Below are 16,106 nucleotides of genomic sequence, written 5' to 3' on the forward strand. Positions count from 1 at the left end.
AGCAGCGTAGCAACGGGCAGCAGCAGCGGCAGCAGCAGCAGCAGCGGGACCAGGAGAAATGGACTTGGGAGGACGTATTGGACGGAAAGGGTTGCTACACATGGGAGGAGATCCTGGCTGGTAAGGATCGCCTTCCATGGGAACAGGTGGAGGCAGCTAGGAGAGCGAAAGCAGCTGAGAAGGGGAACCGGTGTTATGAGGGAACACGGCTGGCCAGGAAGCCCGAGAAGAAATCCCAAAAATTTATTGGGGGGGGGGGGGGGCTAAAGGGTAGTGTGGCGAAGTCAGGTAGGAGACCTGCGCCCACTTCCCATGCTTACCGTGGAGAGCGGGAGTACGGGCAGACACTGTGTTATGCGGAAGAGCGCACGGTGTCTCCTGTACGTGTGCATAGCCCGGTGCGGGTTATTCCACCTCCCTGCACTGGCCGGGCTAGATTGAGCATTGAGCCAAGTGCCATGAAGCCGGCTCTACATATCTGGCCTCCAGTACGTCTCCTCGGGCCGGTGTACATGGCACCAGCCTTACGCATGGTGTCCCCGGTTCGCCAACACAGCCCAGTGCGGGTTATTCCACCTCCCCGCATTGGTCGGGCTACGGGGAGCATTCAACCAGGTAAGGTTGGGCAGGCTCAGTGCTCAAGGGAGCCAGTACGCCTGCACGGTCCGGTATATCCGGCGCCACCTTCCCGCCCCAGCCCAGTACCACCAGTGCCAACACCACGCACCAGGCTTCCAGTGCGTCTCCAGAGCCCTGTTCCTCCTCCACGCACTAGCCCTATGGTGCGTGTCTCCAGCCCGGTACCACCAGATCCGGCACCACGCACCAAGCCTCCTGTGCGTCTCCAGAGCCCTGTTCCTCCTCCACGCACTAGCCCTATGGTGCGTGTCTCCAGCCCGGTACCACCAGTTCCGGCACCACGCACCAAGCCTCCTGTGCGTCTCCAGAGCCCTGTACGCACTGTTCCTTCTCCCCGCACTCGCCCTGAGGTGCGTGCCCTCAGCCCGGTACCACCAGTGCCGGTACCACGCACCAGGCCTATAGTGCGCTTTGAGAATTCAGTGTGCCCTGTTCTTGCTCCCCGCACTAGCCTTGAGGTGCGTGTCTCCAGTCCGGTACCACCAGTTCCGGAACCACGCACCAGGCCTACTGTGCGCCTCAGCAGGTCAGAGTCGGCCGTCTGCCCAACGCCGCCTGCACTGCTCATCTGCCCAACGCCGCCTGCACTGCTCGTCTGCTCAACGCCGCCTGCACTGCTCGTCTGCCCAACGCCGCCTGCACTGCTCGTCTGCTCAACGCCGCCTGCACTGCTCGTCTGCTCAACGCCATCTGAGCTGACTGCCTGCCCAGCGTCGTCTGAGCCATCCGTCTGCCCAGCGTCGTCTGAGCCATCCATCTGCCCAGCGCCGTCTGAGCCATCCGTCTGCCCAGCGCCGTCTGAGCCATCCGTCTGCCCAGCGCCGTCTGAGCCATCCGTCTGCCCAGCGCCGTCTGAGCCATCCGTCTGCCCAGCGCCGTCTGAGCCATCCGTCTGCCCAGCGCCATCTGAGCCATCCGTCTGCCCAGCGCCATCTGAGCCATCCGTCTGCCCAGCGTCATCTGAGCCGCCCGTCTGTCCCGAGCCGTTAGAGCCGCCCGTCTGTCCCGAGCCATTAGAGCCGCCCGTCTGTCCCGAGTCATTAGAGCCACCCGTCTGTCCAGAGCCGTCCGTCAGTCAGGAGCCGCTAGAGCCGCCAGCCAGTCAGGAGCCGCTAGAGCCGCCAGCCAGTCAGGAGCCGCTAGAGCCGCCAGCCAGTCAGGAGCCGCTAGAGCCGCCAGCCAGTCAGGAGCCGCCAGAGCCGCCAGTCAGTCATGAGCCGCCAGTCAGTCATGAGCTGCCAGTCAGTCATGAGCTGCCTTCCAGTCATGAGCTGCCTTCCAGTCATGAGCTGCCCGCCAGTCATGAGCTGCCCGCCAGTCATGAGCTGCCCCTCAGCCCGGAGCTGCCATTAGTCCGGAGCTGCCCTTCAGTCCGGAGCTGCCTCTCTGTCCGGAGTTGCCCCTCTGTCCGGAGTTGCCCCTCTGTCCGGAGCTGCCTCTCTGTCCTGAGCTGCCTCTCTGTCCTGAGCTACCTCTCTGTCCTGAGCTACCTCTCTGTCCTGAGCTGTCTCCTCTATCTAGGGGGGACCTTTGTGAAGGTTCCTAGACCAGGGTCGGGGGCGAGGGTCGCCACTCAAAGGACGCTAAGGAGGGGGACAAAGACAGTGGTGGAGTGGTGTCCTCGTCCTGCGCCGGAGCCGCCACCGCGGACAGATGCCCACCCAGACCCTCCTCTTGAGTTTTAGGGGTGCGTTCGGAGTCCGCACCTCAGGAGGGGGGTACTGTAACGTCCTGACCAGAGTTCTTATGTGTTTTGCTTGTTTAGTGTTGGTCAGGACGTGAGCTGGGTGGGAATTCTATGTTGTGTGTCTAGTTCGTCTGTTTCTGTGTTCAGCCTAATATGGTTCTCAATCAGAGGCAGCTGTCAATCGTTGTCCCTGATTGAGAATCATATATAGGTGGCTTGTTTTGTGTTGGGATTTTGTGGGTGGTTGTTTCCTGTCTTTGTGTTTTGTCTGCACCAGAAAGGACTGTATCGGTTTGCCACATTTTGTTATTTTGTTATTTGTTAAGTGTTCACTGTTTATTAGTTTTATTAAACATGTTGAGCACTGGCTACGCTGCGTGTTGGTCCGATCCCTGCTACACTCTCTCTTCTCGTGAAGAGAGGGAAGGCTGCCGTTACAGACGGACTACACCGGTCAAACCCCGGACGACGCTGGGCCAATTGTGCACCGCTCTATGGGACTCCCAATCACGGCCGGTTGTGATACAGCCTGGACCTTACCGTGAAATGCTTACTTATAATGCAGTTCAAAAAATGTTGTTAAGAAATTATTTACTAAATACACTAAAGTATAAAAAATAAAAATAAATTAAGTAACACAAAATAATACCAAGGCTATATACAGGGGGGTACCGGTACTCAATGCGTGAGGGTACAGGTTAGAAAGTAGGGTTTCCCAAACTCGGTCATGGGCACCCCTGGGTTCACGTTTTGTTTTTTGCCCTAGAACATCACAGCTAATTCAATAACCAAAGCATGATGATGAGTTGGTTATTTGAATCAGCTGTGTAGTGCTAGGGCAAAAAACAAAACTTGCACCCAGAGGGGCCCATGACCGAGTTTGGGAAACACTGCTATAAGGAACCCTAGTTAGATTAGTTTATCTTTGCAATTTCCAAAGCCTTCTGCCTGTAAGGCCACTTGAATTAGGTAGGCTATCATCCAAGTAAATATTTTTTGCCTTAGAATATTGATCTACCCCTGATAGCTAAATGTGTAGCCTATAGTAGAGGTGCGATTTCAAGGTGCCCATAAAGTACCCTCAAAGTCAGGTCCCGGACAGAACCACCTGGCTCTGTAGTTCAGAACTCGACCGCTAGAGGTCCCGCTAGAACTGGAAATGTATTATTAATACAGACAAATAAGTAATGTACTGTGTGTGGCGCATTCAGTTACGCTGAAATAATGTGGATACATAGATTTCTTTAATCCAGATTCTGCCCTCAACTAAATTTCAGAAAGTTTATTTATAATCCAGCTGTACCCCGATGCACATACGTTGAACATTGTGTGCAGAACATTTTGTGCATGTGCAGTGCGGATTTCCTTGTTTCGTCTCAATTTGCTGATAAAGTTGGGTGGATTGAAACGGCTGTCATGATGGCGGCTCCCATGTCGTGGAGGAGGCTTGTGTACTCTGTGTACACACCGGTCCTCACCGGGATTTTCACCCGAATATCAGACCGATTGTTCCGCACAAGGGATCGGAGGAGAGGGTAATATACGACTGTTGTAGACATGGATAAAAAAAGACAGACACTTTTTCTTCGTCAGACGTAATGACAGAGCTCTCATGTCTTGCCAGCGACGTGTGCTTACTGTCTTTACGTGCACAGTGTTTCCTGTTTTTTTTTTTCGCAATATCAATTTGATAGCTTGCGTCGAATATTATTGAAACATTTTTATGTTGCATTCGTTGATCTGATTGTCATTACTGTTGTGTGCAAATAGTTTAAATCTTACAACATAGCTACATGCTCAAGTCAAGGTTACATAATAAACACACGTGCAAGTCAAGTTCAGCCAGTAGATATAAACTTTGCAAAACATTCTCTGTAGGCTAGATATGGCGCGATATGAGACTTCCTTTCCAGTTTCTTTAGCCCTTATCTGTGAATTCGCCTCTTCCTCCTTGTGTTGTCAAGTCTCTGCGTGTAGAGTAAGAGTGACTCAGAAATTCTCAGAATGAGGACATATCTAAGGTCTTTTTGTGGTTTCCTGAAAACCTAAAGTAACAACGACTGTCAGATGTCTGTCCACAACTGCATATAGTATGCGTCAGTTTTACATCATTTTAAGTAGCTAATACCATAGTGCCTCACAGACAGTCTGTCTGGCCTAGGCATAGCTGTGAGTACCAAGGTCAGGGTTGTAGACTGTCATGCAGGAGTGAGATCAACCCTGGGCGGTCAAAACGACTCCTCATCCAGACTAGGGTTGCGTCCCAAATGGCACCAAATTCCCTATTTAGTGTACTACTTTTGACCAGGGCACGTAGTGAATAGAGTGCGATTTGGGACATAGCTGAGCTTTATCTTCATTCCTATAACCTGAGGTGGCTATCATGGCACCTAGACTAGCTAGGCTACATGGGACTCTTAATAATAATATGTGGTATTTGTATAGTTTTCAAGGACCAGTATAGCATGCTTATGGCCATAGACAGAACAGTTTTATCTCAATATTCATGGCACCCTAGAGGCTTGATTTGGCTACACACTATCACATCTCTATTCACTGCAGCTGAGCGACAGATGATGGAGGCACTTGCATGTACAGTTGAAGTTGGAAGTTTACATACACTTAGGTTGGAGTCATTAAAACTCGTTTTTCAACCACTCCACAAATTTCTTGTTAACAAACCATAGTTTTGGCAAGTCGGTTAGGACATCTACTTTGCATGACGCAAGTATTTTTTCCAAAAACTGTTTATAGACAGATCATTTCACTTATAATTCACTATCACAATTCCAGTGGGTCAGAAGTTTACATACACTAAGTTGACTGTGCCTTTAAACAGCTTGGAAAATTCCAGAAAATGATGTAAATTGGAGGTGTACCTGTGGATGTATTTCAAGGCCTACCTTCAAACTCAGTGCCTCTTTGCTTGACATCATGGGAAAATCAAAAGAAATCAGCCAAGTCTGGTTCATCCTTGGGCGCAATTTCCAAATGCCTGAAGGTACCACGTTCATCTGTACAAACAATAGTACGCAAGTATAAACATCATGGGACCACGCAGCCGTCATACCGCTCAGGAAGGAGACCCGTTCTGTCTCCTTGAGATGAATGTACTTTGGTGCAAAAAGTGCTAATCAATCCTAGAACAACAGCAAAGGACCTTGTGAAGATGCTGGAGGGAACTGGTACAAAAGTATCTACACTGCTCAAAAAAATAAAGGGAACACTTAAACAACACAATGTAACTCCAAGTCAATCACACTTCTGTGAAATCAAACTGTCCACTTAGGAAGCAACACTAATTGACAATAAACTTCACATGCTGTTGTGCAAATGGAATAGACAAAAGTTGGAAATTATAGGCAATTAGCAAGACACCCCCAATAAAGGAGTGGTTCTGCAGGTGGTGACCACAGACCACTTCTCAGTTCCTATGCTTCCTGGCTGATGTTTTGGTCACTTTTGAATGCTGGCGGTGCTTTCACTCTAGTGGTAGCATGAGACGGAGTCTACAACCCACACAAGTGGCTCAGGTAGTGCAGCTCATCCAGGATGGCACATCAATGCGAGCTGTGGCAAGAAGGTTTGCTGTGTCTGTCAGCGTAGTGTCCAGAGCATGGAGGCGCTACCAGGAGACAGGCCAGTACATCAGGAGACGTGGAGGAGGCCGTAGGAGGGAAACAACCCAGCAGCAGGACCGCTACCTCCGCCTTTGTGCAAGGAGGAGCACTGCCAGAGCCCTGCAAAATGACCTCCAGCAGGCCACAAATGTGCATGTGTAACATTAAAATTCCAAGTCTTATGTTAGTTAATGTTAGTTAGTCAGAATAATAGTAGAGAGAATGATTTATTTCAGCTTTCATCACATTCCCAGTGGGTCAGAAGTTTACATACACTCAATTAGTATTTGGTAGCATTGCCTTTAAATTGTTTAACTTGGGTCAAATGTTTCGGGTAGCCTTCCACAAGCTTCCCACAATAAGTTGGGTGCATTTTGGCCTATTCCTCCTGACAGAGCTGGTGTAACTGTAGGCCTCCTTCCTCACACACGCTTTTTCAGTTCTGCCAACATATTTTCTATGGGATTGAGGTCAGGGCTTTGATGGCCACTGCAATACCTTGACTTTGTTGTCCTTAAGCCATTTTGCCACAACTTTGGAAGTATGCTTGGGGTCATTGTTCATTTGGAAGACCCATTTGCGACCAAGCTTTAACTTCCTGACTGTATCCACATAATTTTCTTTCCTCGTGATGCCATCTATTTTGTGTAGTCCCTCCTGCAGCAAAGCACCCCCACAACATGATGTGCCACCCCCTGTGCTTCATGGTTGGGATGGTGTTCTTCAGCTTGCAAGCGTCCCCCTTTTTCCTCCAAACATAACGATGGTCATTATGGCCAAACAGTTCTATTTTTGTTTCATCAGACCTGGGGACATTTCTCCAAAAGTACAATCTTTGTCCCCATGTGCAGTTGCAAATCGTAGTCTGGCTTTTTTATGGCAGTTTTGGAGCAGTGGCTTCTTCCTTGCTGAGCGGCCTTTCAGGTTATGTCGATATAGGACTCGTTTTACTGTGGATAAAGATACTTTTGTACCTGTTTCCTCCAGCATCTTCACAAGGTCCTTTGCTGCTGTTCTGGGATTGATTTGCACTTTTCGCACCAAAGTACGTTCATCTCTAGGAGACAGAAGACGTCTCCTTCCTGAGTGGTATGATGGCTGCGTATTCCCATGGTGTTTATACTTGCGTACTATTGTTTGTACAGATGAACGTGGTACCTTCAGGCATTTGGAAATTGCTCCCAAGGATGAACCAGACTTGTGGAGGTCTATAATTCTTTTTTTTCTGAGGTCTTGGCTGAGTTATTTAGATTTTCCCATGATGTCAAGCAAAGATGCACTGAGTTTGAAGGTAGGCCTTGAAATACATCCATAGGTACACCTCCAATTGACTAAAATCATGTCAATTAGCCTATCAGAAGCTTCTAAAGCCATGACATAATTTTCTGGAATTTTCCAAGCTGTTTAAAGGCACAGTCAACTTAGTGTTTGAACTTCTGACCCACTGGAATTGTGATATAGTGAAATAATCTGTCTGTCTAAACAACAAAAACATGTTCTGCATTCCCCTCTCTCTCTTAGTGTAGTGAGTTGATTTTAAGGATATTTCAAGTTTATAAGTCAGAACCCATCAGTATATCACAATGTTTTCCAGCTATAGACAAATTTCTCTCCATCTTTCTCTTTCCCTCCATGTCTCCCCACCCCCTACCTCTCTCTCTTCCAGGTCATCCGTGTTGCTCTTAGCCCCTCTCCTAGCGGAGGCAGACCCCTCTCCCCTTCCTGTCTTCAGGTCCCCTGGCTCGACTGGAGTTCAGGGCACCGATGGCCTCCGTGCCCGCTTCCGCTGGATGGCAGAACACGTGCCCGCCTTCAGGGTGCCCGGCACACACATCCACATCCTCACATCCCCTGACCAGTTCTACCACACCATGAAGGTAAGGTGTGTGTGTGGTGGAAGCTTTCTCTAAATCATGTGATGTACTAAAAAAGAGGGTGTAATAAACCAAAAATTAGGAAAGGAAATAATTGATTGTTCCCTCCAACACAGTGTGCTCTTTATACCACAGTGGCGCTCAACTGTGTGTGTGTTTGTTTCTTTCCGTGGTTGACTATTTGTTTGAATTGCGTACAGGATGTGTGAGTTTGTGATAATGCTTGAGTCACCGGCATCAACCCTTTCGGGCACAGCAACAACAACAAAAAGCTGTTTATTTGGCTGTGTGGGAACATTAGGAAACAGTGCATGTGACTCACCTGATTGAGAAATAATGACTAGGCTGGAAGAATATCAGGCTCTGTGTGTTTGACGTCTTTGAATTTTATTTGGAGGGAGTTCAAGCCCCCTGATGAAGCCCTCTAGTTTGTGTCCTGTAATGCCTGAATCTACTGTAATTTATTGTTTTTTCCGTTCAGGCTCGTATAAAGACGGCTAAGAGGCGGGTGGTGATGGCCTCCCTGTATCTGGGTACAGGGCCGCTGGAACAGGAGTTGGTGGACTGTATGCAGGAAGCTCTGAAGCGTTCACAGGAGGGTGACAACCCCGACCTGCAGGTTTCCATTCTACTTGACTACACTCGTGGCTCACGAGGTAGGAGTGTGTGTGAGGGAGAATGCCATATTACTCTTACAAAGTTGTCTGTTTGTAACCCTTCTCTCTGTCGGTCTAGGTAAGACTAACTCTAGAACCATGTTGCTGCCGTTGCTGAAGCAGTACAGCAGTCAGATGCGTGTATCTCTGTACCATACCCCTGACCTGAGAGGGCTGCTCCGGCTCCTGGTCCCACAGCGCTTCAACGAGACCATCGGGGTACAGCACATCAAAGCTTACCTGTTTGATGACGACCTCATCATCAGCGGGTACACGCTCACGAAAAACAGTTGGTGTTTTTCTCATACAGTAGCTGATGTTTTTTTGGCGTCTCTCGTTCAACCTTGTCTCTCTGTCCTTCACTCTCCGTCTCTCCTCCCTCCTTCCGCAGGGCCAACCTGAGTGACTCGTACTTCACCAACAGACAGGACCGCTACGTGCTCCTGGAGAACTGTGGGGAGGTGGCCGACTTCTTCTCTGATCTGGTGGGCGCCGTGGGTGACGTGTCGTTACAGCTACAGACCGACAACTCTGTGAGCATGATGTACGGCATGGTGCACCCCTACAGAGGTATAAAACGCACACATAACACAGAGGTAACACACACACAGACCCTAAGTGTGTAACTCCTTGCTCAGTTCTGCCCGCACACTCATAATGTGGTGGTGTTGGAAAGGTTAATGGAATCAGATTGGCTGCAAATGTAGTCTGGTTCCAGTTCAGACACACGGTGAAATCAGCGAACTGGCATGTGTGTGAATGAGAGAGTGGGAGGCAGGCGAGAGAGCTGAATGACACGTCTGCAGAACTGGACCGCAGTTGGCACGGAGACCAGAAATAGAGCAGTGATGTCAGAGTTGCTGGTAAGCAGTACGGAGTGGGAAGACACACACACTCTAATCATTAGTGAATGAAGTTCCCCAGCTGAAGGGGAGCGTTAACTTTAAATGCACGTCTTTAGAATGAACTCAAATGCTGAACTTACAGGTACCCCTCTCTCACTCCTTCCCCTCCCTCACTCCTCTCTCTCTGAGTCATGTCTGTGCGTGACCCCAGCCGCCAGGCATAGTCCAGATATTGACCCACAGCCGTCATGCCCAGAACTAAATTACCTACTGTACTTTATGCACTCACCTGCTCTACTGCACACTGTGTGTGTGTGTGTGTGTGTGTGTGTGAAAGATGTCATTCAACGTTTGCTGCAGTGTATGGTTAAAGCTAGAATCCTTCATCGAAACAATAATAAAGGGGTCACCCCTCATGTGTTTTGGTAAAAAGCTTAGGGATGGGCCTGGAGAAAGTTGACACCCTTAAATTCATAGACATCGCTATGGTTGCTAGGACTGACCATGATACCGACATAATTTTCACCATGTTTTTTTGTTTAACTAAGGTCATGAGGCATTTATAAGTCATGTTCTTCATGAATTAATTGATGTGTGTGTATATATCATTAATTTAGAAATCCTAAAATGGATTCTAGCTTTAACCAGGTCGGTCTGTTTCCTCTTCTCTTACATCACTACATTCTTTTGTCACTAGGCAACAGGGATGAATTTTCGGCGTCGGCTCGGCAACACATCATGGAGGTGGTCAACACGGCTCATGCGCGGCAACACATCGCCGAATCAGAACGTTTAGTGCGGGAGAGCGAGGGGGAGGAAGGAGGGAAGGAGGATACTTGGGTTTTTCCTCTGGTTCAGATGAAACCTCTGGGAATACAGGTGGATGAGCAGGTCACACAGGTGGGTACACAGACATGCACCTGGATTACCACTACCCTCACCAACTAATATTGGACAAACAACTCCCATTGCACATGTTATCTTGGGATGTTTTTGTCTTTTTTGTTCATGTGTGACTTAAAAATGTAAATGTGGCCACTACATCTGAACTTCACCTTATTTCCTTGTAGCGTTTGCTGACTGATGCAGGTCCCGGTGCGACGGTGTTTCTGACGTCGGGGTATTTCAACCTGACCAGGGCCTACATGTCGCTGGTTCTCGGGCTGGGCGCCGACTACCGGATCCTCACCGCCTCCCCGGAGGTCAACGGGTTTTTCGGCGCCAAGGGCATTGCCGGAGAGATCCCAGCCGCCTACATCCACATTGCCAGACAGTTCTACAGCAAAGTGTGTCAGCTGGGACAGCAGGAGAGGGTTCACCTCCACGAGTACCACAGAGCACAATGGACCTTCCACGCCAAGGGTGGGTGACACACAGAGTGCAGAGAAAGTAGAATACACACACAATATAACCCTTGGCCTGAGAGCCTAGATAGAACTAATCACAACGGAGTAGAATCAGTTTGGCTGTGAGTTATGCCAGGTAGTGATGTGATTGTTGTTGCTATGATGTGCCACAGTCAGAGAGTGAGCTTCTGGGAAGCCGAGGGTGTCCCAAATGGCACCCTATTTCCTATATAGTGCACTAAACTTTTGACCAGAGCTCTATGGGCCCTGGTCAAAAGTAGTTCACTATTTAGGGAATAGGGTGCCCTTTGGGACTCGCACAGAGTGTCTATTCCAGTCTGACAGACAGATTAGCTGGACCACGTTCTACTGTTCTGTTCTCTGGCTCTGCTGTTCTGTCCCTGTGGTAAGCTAGACATGTTGCGGGAGTGACAACGGCTTGTCAAGTCATTCACCCTTAGCCCCGGGCCAAGGAAACACACACACACACACACACACACAGTCATTTCTGGGTTTTGATGGACTTCGGGGGTTTCTGTGCTTTAGTGTGTTCTTTATATTTGTGGGTGTGGGAAATGGGAACCAAAATCCCCATTTGAAACGGCTTATAAACAATGCTCTGACAAATGATATCTAAACTACTGCCAACATGCACTTCTCTTTCGCTGATACTTATAGAATAAAAAGGCAATGTGTCCAAAATAAAGAATATTTGACTTAACTGAAATGTTAGTGATGCATTAGTAGCTAGGTAAGTTGTTTTTTTTTTCTTCAAAAGACCAGTCTTTGAAAAAATGTAGGGGAGAGGGAGAGCGGGAAATGAACACACACAGTGAAGAGAAGTCCCTTTTATTAGATGAAGCAGGGCGGGCCGGCGGTTTCCCGTAAGCACAGCAAGCACTGCAGGAGCGAGAACAGTGGGGGAGAACACACACAGCACCCAGCTGGGAGAGAATCAATGACCATTAGAGTAGAGCAGACCCTGACCCCCCGCTGCAGAACAAATCACTGATATGGGGAAACTACTCCCCTCTTTCCTTCCTCCACCAATATCTCTCTCTCGTGTGTGTGTGTGTGCACGCAGGGTTGTGGTACTACCTACGGGGGCAAGTGCGGCCATGCCTGACACTGATTGGGTCTCCTAACTTTGGCTATCGCTCTGTGCACCGGGACCTGGAGGCCCAGATCGCCATAGTAACGGAGAACCAGGTACTACAGGCCCAGCTGCAGGAGGTAGGCCATTCAAACTGAAAACTTTATTTAAACGGACTTGATGGCTCGATACTGTGGCTCTGCTTTATACAGCTCTCAACCAAAGGCCTGTCTACAAAATTCAACTGGTCTGATAGTTCCTGGTATAATAAACTATGCTGAGCTGGCATATGCAACGCAGACTGAGATCGAGCTTGGAGGGAAACTTGTTCAGCAACTTGTGCTAAATGTCTGTATGTGAGACAGTGGGAGCTGATGTATGGCTATACTATGGCCTTCAATTTGAATGTGCTGTGTTTACCTGCCACTCCCCTTCATACACACATTATTTATTTATCTTTCTGCTTCTCTACATCCCGATCGCTGTCTCTCTATCACCCACACAGGAGCAGGAGATGTTGTACCAGAGGTCTACCGAGGTGTCCAGCTCTACGTTCCAGCAGCCAGACCGCCACGTCAAACTGTGGGTCAAACTGCTTACTCCCCTCATCAAGAACTTCTTCTGAGAGACACCTCCTAACACAGGTACCACACGCAGACAAGAGCGCACAGGCACACAGTGTACTAACCCAACACAGGTACCACTCCCACTGAACGATCATCTCTTAGTCACGCACAGAAGTAGACGCTGTCTAGAATGGCAGAATGTCCTCAGTTACTGCTGTGTGTACCAGCCCTCAACCCAAACTCCAATCCTAGATTCCAATCTAGCCCTGCCCTAGGCCGCATCAACCTCCGAAACTAAACCGAGCTACCCCTGCTTGAATCCTACCCCCACTGCCCTTACCACACAGACCTTTATCCATTGTACATGTAGGGGACACTCCCTCCTCAATGTCCCGGCTCTGAGAGAAACTCTCTGGCCTTTGATCCCTCAGCTGAGTGCATCAACATTCTGCAGTTAGCATCTGGACCCATTCAGCTGTGCGAGAGTGAGTGAGAAAGGAATGTGACAGCGTGTTTCCCTCCTCCCACTAGTTAAATCCCCTCTCATTATGGCATTGTGGTGATGATTTGACAGATGGCGTATGCAGTGTACGAGACAGTGGGGTCAGAGGGAGGATAAGAGGGTGACCTGATTTGTGTTCAGACAGGGATGTAGATTTGCCTCATGTCACAGCCACATGGCTTTGAGCAAGAAATTGACTGTCAGGAGTTACATGGACTTGACATGGAAAGAGTCATTGTGGGCGGTTTTGAAAACTAAGGTAGGAACATATTTTTCCTTCACAAACTTCTGTACTGTGAAGTTATTCTGAATATGCGTTTCATATTATCACGGCAAAGCACTATATATTCTCATGTTTTGTTGCTGTAGCCTACATTGATTTATTTTAAGTTATATTTCAATATTGTGATATTTGGTCTACTGCTACATTGGTATCTTAAATTACACTTAACAAAAATATAAACGCAACATGTGAATTGTTGGACCTATGTTTCATTAGCTGAAATAAAAGATCCCAGAAATGTTCCATATGCACAAAAAAGATCATTTCTCTCAAATGTTGTGCACATTTGTTTTACATCCCTGTTAGTGAGTATTTCTCCTTTGCCGAGATAATCCATCCACTTGACAGGTGTGCCATATGAAGAAGCTGAATTTAACAGCATTATAATTACACAGGTGTAATTCTGTCGCAACACAATGCCACAGATGTCTTAAGTTGAGGGAGCGTGCAATTGTCATGTTGACTGCAGAAATGTTCTCCAGAGCTGTTGCCAGAAAATTGAATGTTCATTTCTCTACCAAAAGCCTCCTCCAACGTTGTTGTTTTTTTTAGAGAATTTATCAGTACGTCCAACCGACCTCACGATCGCAGGCCACTTGAAGCCATGCCAGCCCAGGACCTCCACATCCGGCTTCTTCACCTGCAGAATTGTCTGAGACCAGCTGATGAAACTGTGGGTTTGCACAACCGAAGAATTTCTGCACAAACTGTCCAGATGTCTCAGGGAAGCTCATCTGCATACTCGTCGTCCTCACCAGGGTCTTGAACTGACTGCAGTTTGGCATTTTGTTACTTTACAGCCTTATTCTAAGATTAAACATCAATCAATCTACACACAATACCCCATAATGACAAAGCGAAAAACATATTTTTACAAATGTATTAAAAATAAAAACAAATCACATTTACTTAAGAATTCAGACCCTTTGCTATGAGACTCAAAATTGAGCTCTGGTGCATCGTGTTTCCATTGATCATCCTTGAGATGTTTCTACAACTTGATTGAACATGTTTTGGAAAGGCGCGCACACACCTGTGTGTGTGTCTATATAAGGTCCCACAGTTGACAGTGCATGTCAGAGCAAAAACCAAGCCATGAGATCGAAGGAATTATACTTAGAGCTCCGAGACACGATTGTGTCAAGGCACAGATCTGGGGAAGGGTACCAAAACATTTCTGCAGCATTGAAGGGCACCAAGAACAGTGGCCTCCATTATTCTTAAATGGAAGAAGTTTGGAACCACCAAGACTTTTCCTAGAGCTGGCTGCACGGCCAAACTGAGCAATCGGGGGAGAAGGGCCTTGGTCAGGGAGGTGACCAAAAATTTGATCGTCACTCTCTCAGAACTGCAGAGTTCCTCTGTGGGGATGGGAGAATTTTACAGAAGGACAACCACCTCTGCAGAACGCCACCAATCAGGCCTTTATGGTTGTGGCCAGACGGAAGCTATTCCTCAGCAAAAGGCACGTGACGGCCAGCTTGGAGTTTGCCAAAAGGCACCGAAAGGACTCTCAGACCATGAGAAACAAGATTCTCTGGTCTGATGAAGCCAAGATTGAACTCTTTGGCCTGAATGCCAAGCGTCACGTCTGGAAGAAACCTGGCATCATCCTGACAATGAAGCATAGTGGTGGCAGCATGCTGTGGGTGGTGTTTTTCAGCGGCAGGGACTGGGAGACTAGTCACGATCGAGGGAAAGATGAACGGACAGATCCTTTGATTAAAAACCTGCTCCAGAGCACTCAGGACCTCAGACTGGGGTGAAGGACCCCCAGCCATAGCCCAGACTTGAACCCGATCTAAACATCCTCTGAGACCTGAAAATGGCTGTGCAGCGACGCTCCCCATCCATCCTGACAGAGCTTGAGAGGATCTGCAGAGAAGAATGGGACAAACTCTCCAAATACAGGTGTGCCAAGCTTGTAGCGTCATATCCAAGAAGACTCAAGGCTGTAGTTGCTGCCAAAGGTGCTTCATGAAAGTACTGAGTAAAGGGTCTGAATACATATGTAAATGTGATATTCCTGAATTTTATTGTTACTGTAGTACATTTGCAAAAATGTTTATCTGTTTTTACTGTGTCATGGTGTATTGTGTGTAGATTGGGGGTGGGGACTATTTAATTCCTTTTAGAATATGGCTGTAACGTAACAAAATGTGGGGAAAAGTGAAGGGGTCTGAATAGTTCCCGAATGCACTGTATGCATATGGCGGGTGTTCTGTATGCATCGCCCAGTGTCTGTGACATCAAAATGTTGCTGTAAATTGATGTCTTCAAATAAGAAATTTGGACTTGTGTAAGCCCCACTGCTATACTCAAGTATGTGGGCATACTATAGGCTATGGGTCAGTTTCAAGATGGAGCCAATTGAGATGCTCACCCTGTTTTCTAGCTCCTAAGCAACTTTTTAAAATTATTATTATTATTATTATATATCATTTTTTGTTGTTATTTCTCACATTATTAGCCCAAAACATTTCAGAGCGGCGGTAACTCACCAGAATTTCAACCAGATACAAGCATTTCGATACACCTGCAAAAACATCTGCTGAATATGTGAATGCGACCAATTAAAATAGATTTTATGCAAATAGTGGGTGTTCTGCAGTGATGTCTACAATGCTTTGAATTAATCACCACCTTGTAGCTCGCTGTCAATTTCACCCCCATAGATAGTCCTCTATTTGGCTGTTTACGCTGTCTGCTGCGCTGCTACATGTGTGTTTGTCACGTCTCATGAGCCACCTGGATAACAGCGCCCGTTTTGCACTCACTGTGATCCGGGACCTCCAGATGTACAAATTAGCACTGATCGTATCGTTTTGACATCGCAATATTTTTGCATTAGTGACTGTACTTGCACCAAAACGCCAGTATTTTTCCTTCATAGCTTGTTTTCCATCTTTGTTAATAGGGAGCCAATTTTGTATTCAGCACTTTTTTTAAAATTTGTTTTCTTAACTGATCAAAACTTTTGTTTTATCATGGCTCT

The 16,106-nt window shown here is 47.7% G+C and overlaps 1 protein-coding gene across 4 annotated transcripts in view; it reads left to right on the top strand.

The window, feature by feature from the left end:
- The window catches only part of LOC120046671 (CDP-diacylglycerol--glycerol-3-phosphate 3-phosphatidyltransferase, mitochondrial-like), a 46,434-nt gene that overhangs the window by 871 nt on the left and 29,457 nt on the right, over positions 1-16,106 (top strand). For 2 of the 4 annotated variants that reach the window (XM_038992072.1, XM_038992071.1), the window contains exons 2-9: positions 7,613-7,823; positions 8,302-8,476; positions 8,556-8,745; positions 8,868-9,046; positions 10,019-10,221; positions 10,392-10,683; positions 11,752-11,900; positions 12,266-12,404. In XM_038992072.1, the coding sequence (XP_038848000.1) occupies positions 7,737-7,823; positions 8,302-8,476; positions 8,556-8,745; positions 8,868-9,046; positions 10,019-10,221; positions 10,392-10,683; positions 11,752-11,900; positions 12,266-12,385 (1,395 nt within the window). In that variant the 5' untranslated portion in view covers positions 7,613-7,736 and the 3' untranslated portion in view covers positions 12,386-12,404. Of the gene's footprint in view, positions 1-3,584; positions 3,862-7,612; positions 7,824-8,301; positions 8,477-8,555; positions 8,746-8,867; positions 9,047-10,018; positions 10,222-10,391; positions 10,684-11,751; positions 11,901-12,265; positions 12,405-16,106 lie in introns of those variants that run through there. The other 2 variants (XM_038992070.1, XM_038992069.1) reach the window with 2 other exon arrangements.

Source organism: Salvelinus namaycush, chromosome 4, assembly GCF_016432855.1.
Source record: "Salvelinus namaycush isolate Seneca chromosome 4, SaNama_1.0, whole genome shotgun sequence".
Taxonomy (NCBI): domain Eukaryota; kingdom Metazoa; phylum Chordata; class Actinopteri; order Salmoniformes; family Salmonidae; genus Salvelinus; species Salvelinus namaycush.